The sequence below is a fragment of the Acanthaster planci genome, linkage group LG08, assembly GCF_054643075.1.
Source record: "Acanthaster planci isolate LZ-2023a linkage group LG08, COTS_SCS, whole genome shotgun sequence".
In the NCBI taxonomy this organism is placed as follows: domain Eukaryota; kingdom Metazoa; phylum Echinodermata; class Asteroidea; order Valvatida; family Acanthasteridae; genus Acanthaster; species Acanthaster planci.
Genome location: NC_141784.1, coordinates 9,678,914 through 9,691,442, shown reverse-complemented (window position 1 = coordinate 9,691,442; position 12,529 = coordinate 9,678,914). Strand labels below are relative to the sequence as shown.

Below are 12,529 nucleotides of genomic sequence, written 5' to 3'. Positions count from 1 at the left end.
AATCCGTGCACATAATTGCAGTTGTGAAATATTTCTGCATGAAATTCATCAACAATTTTTGCAGGCAATATGATGGCATTCCTACAAATTTAATTGAAAATACTGCGATAATTTGAGAAAACAACATTTTAAACATGTTCAATGAAAAAGAGCCCGTAAGTTCTTTACATATTTTAAAAATAAAAATCCAAATTAAAATGTTGATGAATTTCCTGCAGATGAGCACAAAAAAAGATATGTCAGACAAAAAAAGCACTTTAAACTTTCTCAACGCATCACTAAAGAAGTGAGTTAGCATTTTATTTCGCTGTGACAGTTCTGCACATGGCAAGTTTAACAGAAGATCTGCTTTCTAAGAAATCCCTTTCAGGCTAGGAGTAATAATCCTAACATCTTATCCATCAAATAGAACATACGGCTTGTTTTTATAGTTAAAAATCAAAGCATCAACTGATGCTCAATTGTGAATGTCTGTTTTGACCAAGCAATATGTATAGTGATATTGACTTCTGAGGCAAGTTTACCTTGGCCGATGGGATCTTAGCCTTAGCCAGAGCCCGAGCCTCTTCAATCTTCTCCTGGCTCATCAGCTCAAAAGCAAACAGGTTTCCGTCGGCACCACAGGTGAAGACAAACCTGCCGTCGAAGCTGGTCCTGATGCCGGTCACGCGGCCGTAGCTGTTGTCGTGGACGGTCAGTGACCAGTAGGGGCCAAAGAGAGAGAAGTCAGCCTGGCGGCTGTCGGGGGCGTGGTCCTGTTGGACACCCTCACTGTCCAGAGGGTGGATCTGGATGGCTCCGTTCTCCATGCCCAATAGGACTTGTTTACCATCACCACTGAGTTAACGAGACCAACCATCAAGAAAACCTTGTTTAACACGCCCAAATAAAATGCAAAAAAATTAGAACCTATCTCAGCATTTGCTTCTAATTACCAGTACCAGGGGCATAACAGGTTTTGGGGAGGGGTAAAGGTAGGTTTAACAGTGAGTTGGAAAGGGTTTAAACCAGAGTGGGTAGCACTTCTGATGACAAAACAAACCCAAACTATTGAGATTCTCAAAGTAGAGATTCTTTATGAGTGGACTTACTAATCTTGAACAATAAACGATGCAATTACATACTCAATAACATATGCTGATGTGTCTCTCGTGTTTCAGTCAGGCCACAATGCATCTGCCATGTTAACTAACTTTAAGACTTTCAGAGAAATTAAAAGACTATTTATTGAACAGTTGATGCCAATTTATTGCTTTCAGAGTAAATACATAAAAATTTCACTATGTTGCTTTAAAAACACACTTTCGATAAGTGAAACTTCTGAGTTCATTGGAATGGTTCCCAGATCCTTTTGGAGACACAGTAGAATATATGACACAGCTGTCTATTTCAAGCTCTATTGTGGAGGAACGGCCTTAATCAGTCGGGCTGCAAGTAACCCAAGCCGGAATAGGAACCGGGTTCCCTAAAGAGAAAACTGTAGGGAACAGACAGAGAAAAAGTCCCGGGAATGGAGTACTAACGTGAACTGCATGGTCCTGATGGGCACATCATCGCTATCGTTGACTGGCACTGTCCGGATAGCTTCATTGATTGCCTCCTCACGGCCTTGCCTGATCATGTCTGCCTTCTCCTTCTCGTCACGGAACTTGCACTCATACAGGTAGCCAGCGTCAAAGGTACCCTACCAACAGAGAGACGGTTTTTCTTCTCTGAATTACCACACTAACTGTTTGCTTTCCACAGTACAAGTGCAATCACACTTTCTGCAAAAATGTCACGTCGATTCAGAAATTAACATCTGAACTAGGCATGCAGGACTTAAGCTTTGAATTCCAGTTGAAAAATAAAATTCAAAAGCACTAACTCTACAGGATTGTTTATGGGGTCGTGCTTCACGCTACTCCCTACAGTAACATAAACATCACTGAAACTTTAGGTGATCCCTTACAGTAGTACTTTGCAGATATGCATACTATTCAGTGCAGACTGGACTGTTACCACCATATGAACCCCTCTATTCTTTGGTTTGAACATCCAGACATCTCCGGCAATTTGTTCACAGATTAACTTTGAGGAGGATAGATTTCATTCCTAATGCTTCATCCGATCATGAACATTCAGAGTTTGTCCTGATTATGAAATAGAATTAACGCCCCATGACTGGTACCCTACCATGGACACCCAGAATTTGTCAGGGTCGCCAGGTGAGTAGACACCGTAGAGAATTGGGCTGGGCTCCTCGGGGATATAAAGAGGTGGAGGCTCCTCCTCCTCCTCTTCTTCTGCATGGGAAAAAGCACAGAAAAGAAAATCCATTGAATAAAAGGAGAAGTAACACTAGTGACCTACACGTATCGCTCTTTGCAAATTACATGTAGCCAACCCTATGGAATTTTGTACATTGAGTTTTGTCTGTCTCAGAATTTGTGCATCTTACAGCCATTTTGTGTCGGACAAAGCTGTGTTGGTGTGATTCAACTGCAGTAGGTCAATTAGCAATGCACACTTCAAAATATGGAAAGGGGGGTTGAATTCTATCTTTTTTACTTTAAATACATAGAAATCAAACACAAAATTGATTAAAAAACTAAAAACTGCTTCCTTCGTGAAGACTCTGCCTGAAATTTTAAGCCCATCATCCTATCACTTATCCTATTCAATCAGCATCACTTTAGGTGCCCCTAATTGAGCTGTCCATACCAAAGTCACATGGCTGGGGTATCTAGGCACACGGGCACAGGGATGTCTGTTGTCTCTCAGGAAACATATCAAGTTTTCAAATGGGGTGTCACAAAGCACTCACTGTGCATTACTAAATGGATAGCGTGATGCTTCAAAACCCACATTTCCATTTAAGTTCACTTGGAAACTGAATGACACTGTCAACTATACTGCTTTGAATAGAAGCATTACGGCAGATCAACAAAGGTTGAGATGACCCACCTTTCTTGTCCTCTTCTTCGTCTTCATCTTCTAGGCCTCGTTCTCGTCGGATGCGGCGCTTTCTCTCCAACTCCTTCTGTCTGGCTTCCTCCTCTTTCCTCTTGCGTTCCTCTTCCTCTTCCCGCTGGTCGCCCACAGACCAAAAAACCCCCAAATCAGTCATTACAGAAACTGGTTTTATGGAATTTTGCACCATCTTCTTGGCATTGTGCAGTTGGCTTTAAGATAAACATTCTGCGTCTGCTCGGCAGTACAATCGATTTGGCAAACATTTCAAAGTAATTAGTTCGTTGGACCAAAGTTCACTCAAACATTTTGTTGGATTTTAATCTGTTTGCTGAACATAGGCAACAATTAAGTGGTGTGGTGCTCTTATATAGTCAACTCATTTTGGCAGTCATGGACAGTGCAATGGTCCCTTTTCTTGCTTTATCCCGATTTATATGTTCTCTAGGATTTTCCTCCCACTTCAGAAACTTTAAAACTTTCCTATAAAACTGCACCTTTGTATACAGATGTTTTTATTTATAGCTAGCCCCTTAAGGTGTGTGAATATTATTCTAATAATGGAGGTATCGGGACTGTCAGGGTTTAATAAGTAAACCTTTCCATTTCAAGACTGGCCATACTTGATAAGACTTACAACTTCCTGATATTAATATAGTCTTCCCTTGATCTGTCTGACTTCCTCAGAATATTACTTCTCAGCACGTACCCTGAGTCTGGACTTGATACTCTTGAAGGTGGTCTGTCTGGTCTTGAGGCCGGTGATCTTGAAGGTCGTGGAGGTGTCGTAGGTGCCTGGTTCGGGGGCCTCCACCTCCAGCACTTCCCCATTGGCGCAGAACACCAAAGCGCAGTTCTTGTCCTGAGGAGAAAATCCAAATACAGTACTGGGAGGTACTGCTTGGGGTACAGGTCTGTGATACTTCCAGGTTACATATGGAAGTAATAAGATTTGGCAGGAGTGCCGAGTGTGATTGCAGAGGAAACGAATATTAAAGCAGCAGAACGCATCATGCTTCACTACTAACACTACCAAAGCATTCCAAGAGGATTCACCCAAGGACTTTAAAAGCTGAAACTGCAGTTTCAAAAAATGCAAGCTATAGTCTCATTCACTCCTCCTGGCCTCAGTACAGTGCAATGGAACAATGTGACCCGCTCTGCAAAACAGGGTATGAAGGGACGCTGTGGTATTTCATGCTAAGGGGCTTTTCTATGTGGAGAGGGTGATTTTTACTTCTTGGTTTATTGGCTTCTATTGTATCAGTGCTTTCGTTATTCATACAAGAAACCTAACTGTTGCCATGGATATTTGAGAGACTTTCTTCTTGGCTGATTTCTTTTTCCACTTCCTGTGTTTCAAGGGCTTTATCTCTAAAAGCACTTCTGTTATGTGTATGATATGATTATGAAAACATCAGTATATCTCCAGATTGCAAAGTACCACAGGGTTGAAACCTACACCAAGTTGAAGCTTATCATGTAACCAATTCAAATGTGTATGTAACTCATTTTGAAAAAAAATTCCCATAATACCCATTTTTTAGGAGCCAATTACAAATGGTTTTACAAAAGGGATGAGTTTGCAATATGCTGGTCTGAAGGCTGTCTATGCATGTACAGGTTGAACTGTTAAAAAGCCAGAATTTTCAATTGGCTACCAGCAATGACCCAAGTTGACCCCACTGTCACTCCTGTCTGTCCTTGACAGCAAAATCCTTTCCAAGTTGCTGAATCGCCTCATATGAATTCTTACGACCTCCGTACGATGCCTACACAGCATACAATGGGTAACTTACAAAGTAGCCTGGTGACCAGGTGATGTGGGTGACCTGACCGGGGGTGTCAATGAAGCCGATGGGAGTAAATGTATCGCCCACGTTCATGAAGAACAGCGTGTTGTCAGCACCCTGTGCATCGAGAGATAGGATAGCATCTCATTCAGAGGAGGTGAAAAGGTTAGCCCTGTATTCATGGTGCCCTGATTCTAGGGACTCTGTCAGGTAAATTAGATGGTAAATTAGGTAAACTCCGACAAATCAATCCTCTTTTCGTTTTAGGCAGGTAACAGAGATATCAGGATAAATGAAGGAATTCTTAGCTTCTGTAGACTCTGTACAGTGTTTTTCAATACGCACCATCTTGCAAATGTGGGAAGTACTGAAAAGAAGGAAATAGCTGATATGAGGAAAAGCTGCATGCCTGACGTTTCAGGTCTGAATTGCAAAAGTTGTGCTGCCATGGTGTTTTACTGCAAATTTTCAGTGGATTAGGGCTGCGTCTCCGAATCAAGTACCTGAGCGTTGATATCAGGTACTGGTTCTTGTGACCAACTTTACAAATTTCTCAGTAACTTTTCAGCCGAACAAAAAAAAGGTTCTGAGAGGTATCTGAGGTGAATTTTTGGAAGTAGTCAGTCTATGAACCTGGCTATATGGAAAACTATGAACTTCATGATAATGCCCAAAGATCGCCAATGAAAGTTTCGGGTAATTCAGACAGAATTGGCAATCTGAAAGCAATTTTTTTTCTTTGAATTTTGGGATTAGGTGTCCTGTACAGGTTCCCCAACCTGTCAACCTGGATCTTTTTTTTTACTTGGTTCCCCGTATAGCCCTTACATGCCACCACTAGAGTGAATGCTCGTGACACCTTGAATATCTCTTTCATTCACTTGTTTAGTAGCAAGATGCAACCAGCAGATGATAATTTATTTGTGGAACTTGAACTTGGTATCCGAACAGGAGTTTTCTGAGGTACAAAAAACCATGTGTGAAGACTTGTTGAACAAGGGAAGGGTCTAATAAGCCTGCGAATGGTTGTTGGGATTGAATCTACATCACCAGGCTATGCAGATGCAGTCGATTCTCCCCCCCCCCCGAGAAACCACAACCTGTACTCACTGCGGTGGTTAGAATCTCCCCCTTGGAGTCCATGGCCATGGCGGTGACGGCCTTGGTATGGGGCTTGAAGGCCTGCTTGAGGGCCAAGGCGGCCGGCTGGTGGTGGGCCGTCCGCTTGCCCTCCTGGTTGTCGCGACGTTTGAGGGTCAGGCTCCGCACCACACCGTCAGCGAAGCCGGCCAGGAGGGTGCTTCCCTTGGGGTCAACCTGGAAGGAAGGAATCATGTATATATCATCAAAGAATAATGTGTGAGGGGTGTCAACTTTCGCACAAGAATTAAACTTTTTGTTTCCAGTTTCCGGAATTCTAATTAATCCACGGAAGTTGGCCACAAATATGTTCTTGTAGAGTCACTTTCAGGGAATGCGTTCTTCATAAGAAAGACTTTGGAAATTCCTCACTGCTAAAATCCTAATTTAGTTCTGGCCTTATTTTAGGTGAAATGTGGCTTTGAAATCCAACACTGAAACATTCCTAATTCAACCAACATCAAAATATTTTCACAGTACATTCTAAGATAAATACTCATGCAGCATCAGTAATTCTGGTCTCAAGTTTGAATTGTGATGATAACTATTGTTTATCCCAAATGGTCAAAATAGCAGGATGGACAATCAAGTGAAAGATAAGCGAAACACTTGAAACTTACGATTGGAGGCACCCACAGCATAGAGGTGGAGCCAGCATTGAACTTGGTGGAGCAAAGTGGAGTCTTAGATGCATAGTCATACACCCGCACAGTATCTACAACACAGGAATTAACAAGAAAATTTATCTTTTATAAACAAAACAGTTTAACGATCTTAAAACTAGTAGTTTCCTGAAGAACAGAGCATATTGTTTAAAACATCAGGATTTTCTCTAACAACTGGCTTTTCCCTGAGCCAACCCACGTTCCCAAAAGAAATTGCATCCACGACGTAGCCACAACAATACCTATCTGAATAAATAACTTCAAATCTGACAAGGAAACGTGCTGAATCACTGCTTGATGTTGATGAGTGTGACATAGCCTTTGTGTACATAAGGGCAGGGCGGTAAGGTCATCAGTGTTAAACTACATGTACTTGTTGGACATGTGACAGTCATGGACACAATCAATATACAGCATTTGAAGCAAGACATAAAATTGCATTTTATATGCACAAGATTGAGACTGGAATCTGTTTGGAATTTCTGGAATCGGAGCGGGTATTTTCAACACAAAAATTCTGACTACAGGACACATTTAGTACAGAGAAAACAGTGACAGTGACATACGATCCAGGGCAGCAGACGCCACAAGCTGAGACACGGGAGAAGTGTCAATGGAGGTGATCTCCCCCGCATGGAATGAGAACAGCTTCTCTGGATCCCTGGTAGTGTGTGAGAAGGACAGATCCAATTTCCAGATTGCGCCGTTCGCATCCTAGGGGGCAAACAAAATGGTAACTTTTTATGGAACATTCACTCTTCCATTCTTACAATCACATAATCCATTTCTGTATGGTAAAATACGGTCATACAAACCGTGTTACGAAAGTGGAAAAGCAGGTCACCGCTGAAGTTACTTAGATACAAAAATGGATGGCTTTAGTTCGTTTTGTTTGAGCAGACTCACAATGTCACACACAAAAATGCACCGTCACATTGGTCTCATGCAAGGGCCGAACAGTGCACGGTAGAGTTTCAGCCCTTAGCCAGCAGCTACGTCCAAATTACAATGGCTACGGCTGGAAATGACGGCAGAAGAGCCAACAGAAAATGACTGAAGCCCATTGCCAATGGCTTCCATTGTTACATCTGGCGGGAGTCAAGTATTTTGGAAGCGGGTACTGTGTCGGCGGGACTCACCTGGGCGTACCAGATGCTCTGGACCTCAGGGTCCAGCGACTTGACCATGGAGATCAGGTGCACCTCGTTACCCACTTTCAGTTCGTTCATGCAGTCCATCTCGAATATGCCCGATTCGTTGGCTGAGTCCGCAGTGTCAATTGTCTCAAAGTCCCAAACCTGAAGTATGCCACAAATTTTAACCCACGAGGAAAAGTAAACCAAAATAATGAACGCTATCATAAAAGTACAACAGGTGAGTCAAACCATTTCTAATGCCAAATCCCATAGATGTGTGTTGGCAACCAGTTGAACAATATACATGCGGCCAACATCTAAGAAAGAACAAAGACATACGGGTGGTCTTTAAGTGATGGGTACAACTTTGTGATCGAGAAAGTTGGGTTGCCATTCATTGAATACATTTGGATCTAGTAAACAGTGAACAGTGAAAATGAGGACAATTGTGAAAGCCACCTGAAGGAGCTAGTAACTTGTCAAAATGAATCTTCCTCTCAAAGCAACGATTTGGAATAAATGTTGACATTCGGTTTTCACCCCTCAGCAAGAGCTTGTGAGATAAAAATCAGAGCCTCCTTGTGTGGGGCTAGAATCCAAGACATCAAGCTGAGTAGGAAAACATCTCACCAACCAGCCTTGAATTTAAGGAAACTGTTTCCCTCCTTGTCCGAATCGATAAATTCCTACTTACCCTGACGAAGCCATCAGCTCCAATACTGATCAGCTCGCCCTCGTCCATGACGAACTGTTCAATGTTGCCGTTGTGACACGGCTTCTTGTTCTTCCGGCTGATCTGGACTTTGATCAGCCCTCCCTCCCATAGGAGCATGTTGCCTGAGACCAGAACGAGAAGTAACAATACAAAATAAGAAAAGCTTGCAAACTTGCTCACTGACTAAAGAGAGATCGGAAGAACACGAGGGAATGAGGTATGACCATTCGAGGGAACCTTTCTGAAACCCAGTCATTTACACAATGCCAGAAAAAAAGTTTCGGCGAACAGATCCCTGACACAGAGGAGTAATCTAAAAAATGCTAAGTTTAAGGGAGGGTCTGACATGTCACATCCTCGCAGATTTCTTTGTCAAACGTTTGCCTTTATGAGGATATTCTGCTGAAGTCACAATGCCAGGCCTTCCAAATTTTAAGCTTAAGCTTGAGAAAGGAAATTTGGGGCTGAAAAACCTTCTCAGCTTTGAATTTCGCCAGGACAAACAGCACCGATGACATACATCATACTGAAAGCAGTTCAACCTGAAGATATGTTGCTGGGTTTCAGCTATTCATGGCGTCCCCTAAACCTCACGATTTCCCAGCAAGTCTAAACTCTGGGGCCAATTTCATACAGCTGCTTAAGCACGAAATTTGCTCAAGCGTGAAAAAACCTTGCTTGACAAATCAGGTTACCAGCCAAAGCACCATGTGATGTATACTGGTTTGGAATGGTATTCAGTGTCTTTTGGTGAGCATGACAAGCAATTAGGCCTAGGCCTACATAGATTTTGAACTGGTAACCTTTGTGTTTTAAGCCAGGTTTTATGTGCTCAAGCAACTTTTGTGCTTAAGCAGCTCTGTGAAATTGGCCCCTGGTCACAGTATGCCACCACCAGATGACCACAAAGAGGCCAGTTTCCACACCATGTAATGGAAGACAGTTGACCCATGTAAGGGAAGACAGTTGATCCATGTAATGGAAGACAGTTGACCCATGTAATGGAAGACAGTTGACCCATGTAATGGAAGACAGTTGACCCATGTAATGGAAGACAGTTGACATCTACACACCATGAGGTATTCCTTCAGCACAATGATTCAGCCATTTTTATGCTGGATAAAAGATGTGCTCACTCCAGGTTTGGAATTTTAATGTTTGAACGATGATGAGTTCTATATGGATAACTTGTGCCCTTAATTTTTGCACTGTACACCAGTGCAGCTGCCATCGAATAGGGAACAAAAAGCAACCTACCCCATTCTGCACCGGAGAGAACCTTGCCATCTGGTAGTTCCACATAACCGTGGATGTCAGAGATCTCGGTACGGCCAAACTTCCCCAGCTGACCTTGAAGTTTGAGACCAGTGAATGTGTGAGCCATCTTCCAAAACCTGGAAAATATAAACCAAGAAGAGACTCGGATGTAAAACTTTCGACTTTTCTGAGAAAACATAGCAATGGTAAATGGGGTTTTATATTTTGGGTTTTTATTTTTGAAAATCATAGATTAGCTTGTCAGACTGTGGGGCTTAATTATTCTGAGCGACCTCCCAAAACTCTGCTTCGTGTCGACTTCAGCTTCACTCTCTGCACCAGAATAATTGAATCTTCTCGGTTCACTGATTTAAAACTGTCAGTGGAAAACCAAAAGTACAAACTGCAGGCATGATATTGAACCCAGAGGAGTAAGACACAGTTCCCTGTAGACCTGTAAACCCCAAGAACCATAGCGATTACAGTACAAAAAGTTGAAAATGGAGGAAATAATAGGAAACAAGAGAAAATATGTGTATGAAAAAAATGTCATGCCCAAAACTAAAAAGGTGTACTTTTATCCTTATGCGGCCTTATAAAGAAAACTGACAGCAGTTGGGCTTGAACCTGTGACTGCTCAAAGACTACACCTGATACGGACTGACTTGTGCCGTGAAATTGTGCCGTGTTGGCACCAAAACTACCTTGTTGTTCAATTCAAGGGTGACAGAAACCAGAGTGTGGGCACAAGATGGCAGGTGGTTACAGGAAATCCTTGAGGCAGGTAGCATCAAGATATCTGTCTCCTTAAAAGGGCCACATATTAAGATCCTTCTGACTAAAAGGAAGACAACTTCCTCCAAATGACACGCATACCTGATGTGTCCTGTGCCGCTTGATGTAAGCAGGCCCTCATTCTCGGGCGAGAAGGTCACCCTGAAGATGTCCTGGGAGAAAGCCTTAGACCGCAGGACGATGGTCTCGTTCCCCCAGTCCCAGACGGTCAGCATGTAATCTGGGGCACAGCCGACCGAGGCCAGCAGTGTGCCGGCCGGGTTGAAGTCGGCAAAGGCGTAAGCGGTCTCCGTGCCCTCGCGCAGGATGCGGTAGAGCTTGAGCGAGGGGTACTCATAGATGTTGATGTTGGGCATGGTGCCCTTCTCACAGACGGCAAAGTACTTGCTGCTTGGGTGCACCTACAACATTTGGAAAATAAATCACTAAACCATTTTACAAATTTTCTATGGGAAATAAGTTACAAGATGAAACGTAATGTGAAATTGGTTCTGAACAGTGCCCCGTCACAGAGCTGCTAAGCAGGAAACACGCTGGACACAATATCTATGGGAAACCAGTCACCAGAAGTATATAATAGAATGGCCTTTTGCTCAGTAACCTGGTCATGCTTAGCAAACGTTTCTGTGATAAGCACACATCTTTCCCAACAAGCTGCATGAAATTGGTCCACCATTTCAGCTTCACGAACGAACTGATGTGGCAATAACTTTCACAATGAACACTTCCCACTGAGCACCAAAAAAGTGTACAACCCTGTGTGATAATCTGACGAAACCGCTCTTACAACGTAAGGCTGAAGCCACATTGTAACTCATTAGGAATGACTAAAGCTTCTAAGCGTCTATACAGCAGTACCTGTAAATCATCATTGGTCGTAAAAACATTGAAGAAACTAGACCAAGGCTGGGAATCAAGGTTGTCTTTAGAATGAAAGGAAGTTTTTGTGGACGTTGGGAACAAAGAGTTATAAAATTCAATAGCCATTTCTCCTCTTTTTCTGTTTCGAGTGTACAAACAGGATTGTCAACGTAAGTTGGTCAAAGTTTGGTATGTAACACCTACTAAATATCTACTGTTTTGATTTCAGATCTCTGAATGCTGATATTGTGTAGGGCCAATTTGGAAGTCTTGATGTCTGGAGTAGAGAAAATACTAAGATGAAGTTGATTCCATTCAATATTATTGAATAGAAAAAAATGAAATTTTTCACTCTTATTTTCATGCACATTACAAAGCAGCACATCTACATGTAAATCGGAAACTCAGCAACTATTTTTGGTAATACAGGTTACAAAACGGGAAAATTTATAATACCAAAAAGTATGTTGTCAGTTCAAAGCTGGAAGGCAATGCGTTACTTACGGTGATAGCACCGATGCCACCGCCACCGGTACTCCGTATGTATTTCTGCTCTTTGGTTTGGATGTTGAGTAGCTCTACAAGGTTACCGGCTGCAAAGATCAGGGTGTTGGCATCTAACATGTAGAGATTGGACAAGCGCTTGCAGTCGTAGCCGAATGAATGGCTGGACAAAAGGACTTAAAGAAAAAGGCTTTGACTCTCAATATTCCTTACATTGTGTGCTTTGTATACTAGATGTTGAAAGCTGTCCTACTTTAAAAACTACCCAGACACCAGCATTTGGTGACAGTCCACACCAGCATTTGGTGACAGTCCCCAAACGACGAGAGAATTACTTAAACTGACTTCAAAGAAGTTCAGAGAAAAAATTGAGAGAAAAATTCAGCACTTCAACTGTGAGAGATAAAAGTTACTTTCACGGACTTTAAAAGGCAATTGTTTTCCTGCGGGGTGATTTTAACTTCTCTATTACTTTGACGCTTTTTGGCTTTCAAAGCTTTCAAGAATGATGTCCTGAAAGGGGCGACAGTTTGACTTTAAAAAAACCAGGCATGATTATCAAAAGAAAACCTATTAATTTTAGCCTGCCTACGCAGCTGGTGTCACATTCATGACATCATTCTAAACTCTGATAATAAAATACAACCTTGTGTCTGATGTCTCAACAATGCAGAAATGATTTTGTTAAAAATGAGTCAAAAAAACTTCAGA

General features: G+C 42.3%; 1 protein-coding gene across 3 annotated transcripts in view; it reads right to left on the bottom strand.

Annotated features, from left to right (window-relative positions):
• Positions 1 to 12,529, bottom strand: part of cfap44 (cilia and flagella associated protein 44) — a 34,438-nt gene that overhangs the window by 15,472 nt on the left and 6,437 nt on the right. For all 3 annotated transcript variants that reach the window (XM_022235081.2, XM_022235083.2, XM_022235084.2), the window contains 14 exons: positions 11,819 to 11,981; positions 10,535 to 10,854; positions 9,659 to 9,795; positions 8,381 to 8,523; positions 7,690 to 7,848; positions 7,117 to 7,264; positions 6,506 to 6,600; positions 5,856 to 6,062; positions 4,752 to 4,862; positions 3,662 to 3,814; positions 2,947 to 3,070; positions 2,176 to 2,285; positions 1,524 to 1,684; positions 525 to 837 (listed from right to left, as the gene is read on the bottom strand). In XM_022235081.2, coding sequence (XP_022090773.2) covers positions 525 to 837; positions 1,524 to 1,684; positions 2,176 to 2,285; positions 2,947 to 3,070; positions 3,662 to 3,814; positions 4,752 to 4,862; positions 5,856 to 6,062; positions 6,506 to 6,600; positions 7,117 to 7,264; positions 7,690 to 7,848; positions 8,381 to 8,523; positions 9,659 to 9,795; positions 10,535 to 10,854; positions 11,819 to 11,981 — 2,344 coding nt within the window. The remainder of the gene's footprint in view (positions 1 to 524; positions 838 to 1,523; positions 1,685 to 2,175; positions 2,286 to 2,946; positions 3,071 to 3,661; positions 3,815 to 4,751; positions 4,863 to 5,855; positions 6,063 to 6,505; positions 6,601 to 7,116; positions 7,265 to 7,689; positions 7,849 to 8,380; positions 8,524 to 9,658; positions 9,796 to 10,534; positions 10,855 to 11,818; positions 11,982 to 12,529) is intronic.